Genomic DNA, 6,754 nt, shown 5'->3' with positions numbered 1-6,754 from the left:
TCAAATCTTAGACACTTTTTTTATATTTCTATTAATAAGTTTGTTGCATAGAGTTTTCATATCTTCTTCATACCTAAATACATCTGTTCGGAGTGAATAGCAGTATGCCTCACCATGGCTGGCTGTATCACGGGCACATCGCCCAACTTCCTGCCAGTATTGGAGCACATTGTTGCTTCGTCCCCAGTGAATTATGATCCCAATATCTGGGATATTAATCCCCATTCCAAAAGCAACTGTTGCAACAACACATCTGATGCTGCTATCGGGCAGTGAAAACTCTGCCAACACCCTCTTTTGATCTTCAGCTTCTACAGATGCATAGTACATGTCAACCATTCTATTTTTTACACTTTTTTTCTTCTGTATGTATGCATGTTCACCAAGTTTAACCATTAAATCTTGCCATCTTTTTCCAGCCTGGGTGATACTTCTGTAATTTGTTATGTAGTTTTATTTATTTATTTCTTTGTTTATTCCAGTACCACAAAATTGTATATTGTAGTATAATAATATTCTTTATGGTCATTGTATTTAAAAAGGCATTTGAAGGCTGTTGATCTTCTGATTATGCCAAATTCTTGGTTCTTCTTGACACATCAATACTGATTTGAAAACTATGAGTTTTGTATAGACATTACAGTGCTGATGCCGATGCACACAGGGATTTTTAAAGACATTTTCCAATGTGCATCTATGCTTTTGGTATCTACGATAACAATCAATGCAATTAGTGTTTATTTAATATATTATAGTTACCGATAAATCATAATCTGATTTGGTCTACAGTATGGTGTATCCAACAATAATATTAAAGAAAGTGTTTGTTTTCGTCCATAATGCATCTTTAATAGATGGATTGAAATTAATTTTCTAGTCATTGTTGAATGCCTGTGGCAGGGGTAATTGCCTAGATTCAGAAGTGCTTTCATAAACACATCCTTTTCCTACCCTAGGGTTAAATGACATCCATATACTATTTGTGTGGAAGACTGGAAAAAGTCTGAGACAATATTAAAGAACAAAACACAACTAGCATGCAAATAATTTTTTTATTAAACGTTCATTTCAACTTACAGAAATTAAAGTGCATTCATAAACACATCCTTCCCAACCCCAGGGTTAATGTTGACATCCATATACTATTTGTGTTGATGACTGGAAAAAAGTCTGAGAAAATGTTAAAGAACAAAACACAACTAGCATGCAAATAAAGTTTATTTCAACTTACAGAAACAAAAATAATTTAAACATAACTGAACATGCTCTGTTGAAGTTGCATTATTACCATTTTGTATAATCAAAAGCAATTAAACAGGGTGCAGCAAAATTAAGTGGTTGAATTTGAAGTAGCCTGTTATAACTTCCTGTTATTTCATGGCTCTTATGGCCTTATTTTTGCTCATTAACTATATAAAAATATTAAAACATAGGGACAGTGATATTCAGTAAGTACAAAGTAAAACATGTCATCCATTGTTTTGAAAATAAGCACATACAGATTAGCACTGTTGTGTTATGTTTATCAGTGGATCAATTTCATGGTCACCTACTGCCCATCTAGGCAAAACAAAGTAACATTTCCAGTTTGCTATGTATGAGGCAGAAGAACCAATGAAATAACAAGCATTTGATTAGGTTAGAAGTATTTATCCTCAAATGTTATAAGGCAACTTCAACTAATGTTAAAAATAACTTTATTAAGTATAAAACAACTAAATGTACAAATTTCAAGTTTGATATACCAATAGTATACTAATATTGATAACTTTCTCATCACAAACCATATACGAAGATGATCCAATTTTAAATCAGAATAATTTTACAAAGAAATTTATTCCTTGATGATTGTACACTAAACAAAAAACAATTAAATATTACAGTGATACCAACCTGACATAAATAATTGCCTTTCTCGCTGTTTGTCCCTTAGCTTTTACTTCATCTAAATACCAGGCAATTTCCTCACAGAATGTCATGCCTACTTCACTTTTCATATTTAAGTATATGTTTGGCCTATACAATAATATACATAACAATTCAATAATTCTTAGTCATGTATTTCATTATTTTACCATTATAAAATGCCTGCAATAAATTATTTAGGGACTTGATAATTGTATTACCTGTCAGGGTGTTTAGCAACTACAAAAACATCACTCTCATCAAGATGCAGCACTTTGAAAATCTGTTTCTTGATACTTTCTGTTATTGTTGCTGTCAATATCAAAATACTTGCACTTGTGAAGTGGCCTCGAAAATCACCAACTTGTTTATAAATAGGCCTAAATGTTTCACCCCTATAGTGAGAAATAAAATAAACATGGCATTTCATTAAATTATACTATTGCAATGATTATTTGATGGACTTGTTTATTCTAGAATCAATACCAATTTTACATAAAAATAAAAACAAACATTTTTTTTTTAACTTAAAAAAAATGTTGTTACCATGTACTTATGACATGAGCTTCATCCAGTGCTACAAGGCATACACCTTTCTGGTACACATCTGAATCTAACATAAATGACCATTTATCTATTTCCAGCATGGATTCTGGTGACATAAACACCACGTTGTATATACCACATTGTAGACCTGTAAAGCAGTATAAAAACGATTGGTATCATGTTATTAACTGACATCACTATAAACATACAGTTTATTTGTTTAACAAAGAATGTTTTATAATTGGTATATTTATACAGGCTCCAGACAGGGTGTTGATTTTATTGTTTTATGTTATAATACGAGTACAATTAAAAAAAAATTACCTTTAATTATTTCTTCATCCATTTCTGATTTCTGTGAGATACCAGCACAACTAATACCTTTCGCTGATAAACTTTGCACCTGGTCCAATATCAAACTTTTGAGTGGACTTATAACAATGCCAATGTGGTGAACTGTTGGCTCTATTACATCCATTAAAATTGGTGTAATTACAAATAAATTGCTGTTGCCAAATCCAGTTGGTAATACACTCATTGTGTAATTTCTGCTGATTAATTTAGAGATAATCTCACATTGTTCACTTTTTAGATCATATCCGAAATACTTCTGTATTTTTTGTTTGTACAAACTGTGCACATATGCTGGAGATGTCATTTTGAATGAGTCCCCAAGTTCAATGCAAATTAGAAGAAGTTTTTTTTTATAGACAATAGTAATATGCAAATCGCAATTTTTTTTTTTTTTATAGACAATTGTAAATTGCAACTTTTTGGGGGAATAATTACTTTATTTATTATTTTCAATACGTTACAGTTCATTTTACATTTATTAAAGAAGAAAAAAGGAACAAAAAATCCCCAGTTTTCAGTAATACTTTCCTCTGAAATAAAGTATGCGCGAACGGGGATGTCCCACTGCTGGACGTCAAGACCAATTTCGGACTATCGTTCTCAGAATAATTGGTAAAATAGTTTCGGGACCCATCGACAGTAGAAAGGTAGAAACTTGGGGCGAAAATAATAAAAAAAACGGCTGTTTACGGCCCGACCTGAATTTAGTTCGATAAAATATGGTAACTCGCATAGGATGGAACTGTAGCTCCCTGGTTTCGCGTTGACACCATGACGAACAAAATAACCGACAGCGAAACCAAGCGAGCTACAGAACTGCAGCTAGAATCATATAGAACTTTCAATATGCAAATAATTGAAATAATAACTGTTGAGGGCGAAGTCAGAACAAACACCACTGCAATTTTGCTACGAATATTACAATATTCCAAGGGAGAACAGCTGTAGAATTACAGATAATATACGTTTGCAAGGTTGCACAATAGTTAAACATGACTTACCAGAGTTGGCGGCATGAACTCGTCTTCTTCGACCTCGCGGTTTACAGCTACAAGAGTGGACATCACTGATCGTCAGAACGATGCTTGTACACAGATTTGCATCGTCCGCCTGCATGGTGGTGTTCCGTTCGGATATTCCTCCCTCTACAACACCGTGCGGTAATTCTATTCATAACCGTGTATGTCACGTGGTTGCGCGATAGAAAGTTTACCGACCAATAGAAAGCTTTGTTACAATGACTGCCAGAAACGGCTGGAGCTTTGCATTTCTGATGTCTTCGGCTTCATTTCTGCCGATATATGTTGCAGTGACATCATGAACTTTGAGGTATAACACCTACTCTTCTATAGTACCCAACAGTGGTGACAACACTCGTACCACGCTCGATGATCGCAAGGCCGGTAAAGCATAATAACATAAGGATTTTCTATTTCCAGTGCGACTAAAAACGAACACATCAGACATGGCACTAAGTATAGTTTGAATAGCTTTAGTCTGTCTGAATATCAGTGAGTTGCATGATGAATGGATATCGTCGCTGTATTGCCTTGACATCCAAGCCAACACAGCTTCCACTGTGTGCAGCAAAATTTATTCTCGGGTCAGACATTTTCACCGTCTGGCAACCATCATGGTGAAAACAAAGTCCAATAAATTCTAAGAAAACGGTATTTTGGGATGGTCGTTGATACCCCTGAACAGTGTAACAAGAGTACCCCTACAAATGCAACATATTTAAATTTGGTTGTTTAGGATTTCTTCAAAGTTAACGTTGTGCTGTTTTCTCAAAGTTTTCACCGGCTTTTCGACCGGTACTTCACAGCAGCTCGCGCAGAGTCCATAGAAATACATGGTAGAGTGGAGTGTCTCGTGAAGAATTTGATAGCTTGGTCAAGTGCGTTGAAGAAGGAAGCAATATGATTGGCTGTTGGTGAATTGATTCTAAACTGTGAGGGCATTGTCACATACACATATTGCTAATGAAATACTTCAAGGTGATAGCGGAGTGCTTCGCCGGAACATTCACTTTGAAAATTCAAGATGACAGATTTGTCGCGTTGAAGTCTTCAGTTGTTTTATATGTAAAGAATAAGCGTGCGTACGTTTTTTTATTATATTATTCACGGTTAACGTTGCAAGAAATTGTATGCAAACCATTCAAATGTAGAAGCAATGTTTTTGTGCTAACATTTCTAGCTCGCCGAAACCATTTATTGGCGATCCGCTCCGCTAGGATTGCCCTTATAATCACTTTTGTCGTTTTGTGTGTGTGTCTGTGTGTGTACATTTCTAGTGTTTTCACGTATGATTTCTTCTGTGATTTTTCTGGCTTGGCAGATTTCGTTCAAATTTGGCAGGTAGGTCACACCTTCACCCTAGTTATTAGGAAAAATCTGGAAAAAAATGTTGGTCCACCGTTGCCATAGCAACAGCCAAAAAACTGATTTTTGGATAGCTTCGCACCAAATGTATCTCCTCCTACAAATTTTGGATAAAACACTTCAGACATAGCTCATTCTACTCAGTTTGAGTGTGGGCACAAAGTTACTATTTGAATTTTTGATATCTGTTTTCATTACCGAGAAATTTGACCCCAAAGTTGGGGTAACTTTTCACCAACAACGGCTTTTAACTCCTCTGTGATTTTTTCGGCTCAGCTGGTTTTGTGCATACTTCACAGGTACGCCGTGCCGTCACTAATTGGAAAACAATTCTGGCCCACCACTGTCATTGCAACATCTAAAAACTGATTTTTGAATACTTTCGCCCCAAATGTATTACCTCCTACCAGTTTTGTGCACAGTCAGCTGGCATCGGTGTCGCTGGGTGTATATGATAAAGGGAAGTTGTGCAACCAAATTTGCCGGGTTCGCAGTTTTTCGCCAATAAAAAAATAACTAAGGCAACAACTCACGTTTTTTTCAGCATTTTTGTAATAAAGACATCAATAATCCGCCCAAAACAGGAACATTTCTACTAATTCTTGTGTATTTTCGACCTTTTTCGAAAAAACCTACGATTAGGCTGCGAAAGTAGAACATTCCGGAGGGGCGAAACGGAAGAGCCAAATTTAACGTGTAAAAATAGAACGCATATTTTGACCTCTATGCGGTCATTGCCAAAGAGCCCTGCGTCCATCGCGTGGCGATGCTCTTCCGTTTCACCAGTTGCGTTTTTTTGACTAAAATTTGGGCAGTACTGTCAGTCATGAAAATTGATGAATAAATTAATACACATAAAATATGAATCAAGGGCTAATTCAATGGTCACCGAACACTCCACTGGTAAACAATCTGTGGCAAGATAGTAGCGTACTGTATATTTCACCCAGATTTGACAAGCGTGGTACAGTTTTTTGCGCGTGTCCGTAATAACACGCACAAAGGATTGTGGGACAGTCCTTTATTTGCTGGCATTCTTAACTTTTGACTGCAGTTCATTTTTTATATTTGAGAGTAAATGCTTCTGATATGCTCTTAGGTTGCTTAATATCCGTCTGAAATTCTGGACTGTGGTCATATTTTTCGATTAGGAGTCGTATATTTAAATAACTCACCGTGACAAGTGTTTTGCATTATGAAGTATATTGTTATGAAGGTCAACACACTGCAATTTAGGTAAATATTTACCATTTCGTTATTTCGCTTTCCAGCATTTACAGGAAACACTTCATTCTAGAAAATGCTATCGCAAAACAGTTGGAAATAAAAAATGTAACAGCAGAATACGTCCTAGCACAGTCACTCTACTAGAGTGACTGTGGTCCTAGTAATAAACTAAGTGACTTCTAAAAAGACTGAATGGTGTTTGCGAACTTTGCATTAGTTATAAACCGACGTTAGCTTCACGTTTATGTCACACCATGGAAACAGCCAAGAACATGTTGCTTGTTTTTGAGCGGAGCAGATCGCCAACCAGCCTACTGGCTTGTTTTATGAATCAAACA

At 35.7% G+C, this 6,754-nt stretch overlaps 1 protein-coding gene across 1 annotated transcript; it reads right to left on the bottom strand.

The window, feature by feature from the left end:
* LOC146732725 (uncharacterized) lies at nucleotides 1-3,869 on the bottom strand. Its single transcript, XM_085491926.1, has 6 exons — nucleotides 3,807-3,869; nucleotides 2,776-2,854; nucleotides 2,452-2,599; nucleotides 2,127-2,300; nucleotides 1,894-2,016; nucleotides 1-433 (listed from the first exon to the last, which is right to left on the bottom strand). The coding sequence occupies exons 1-6, from the start codon at nucleotides 3,867-3,869 to the stop codon at nucleotides 1-3; spliced, it is 1,020 nt and encodes a 339-aa protein (XP_085348052.1).
* Nucleotides 3,870-6,754: the final 2,885 nt, after the last annotated feature.

Source organism: Saccoglossus kowalevskii, chromosome 17 (genome assembly GCF_978046115.1).
Source record: "Saccoglossus kowalevskii chromosome 17, keSacKowa6.1, whole genome shotgun sequence".
Lineage (NCBI taxonomy): Eukaryota > Metazoa > Hemichordata > Enteropneusta > Harrimaniidae > Saccoglossus > Saccoglossus kowalevskii.
The sequence above is the reverse complement of the archived record's forward strand: the minus strand, read 5'-3'. Positions and strand labels throughout refer to the sequence as shown.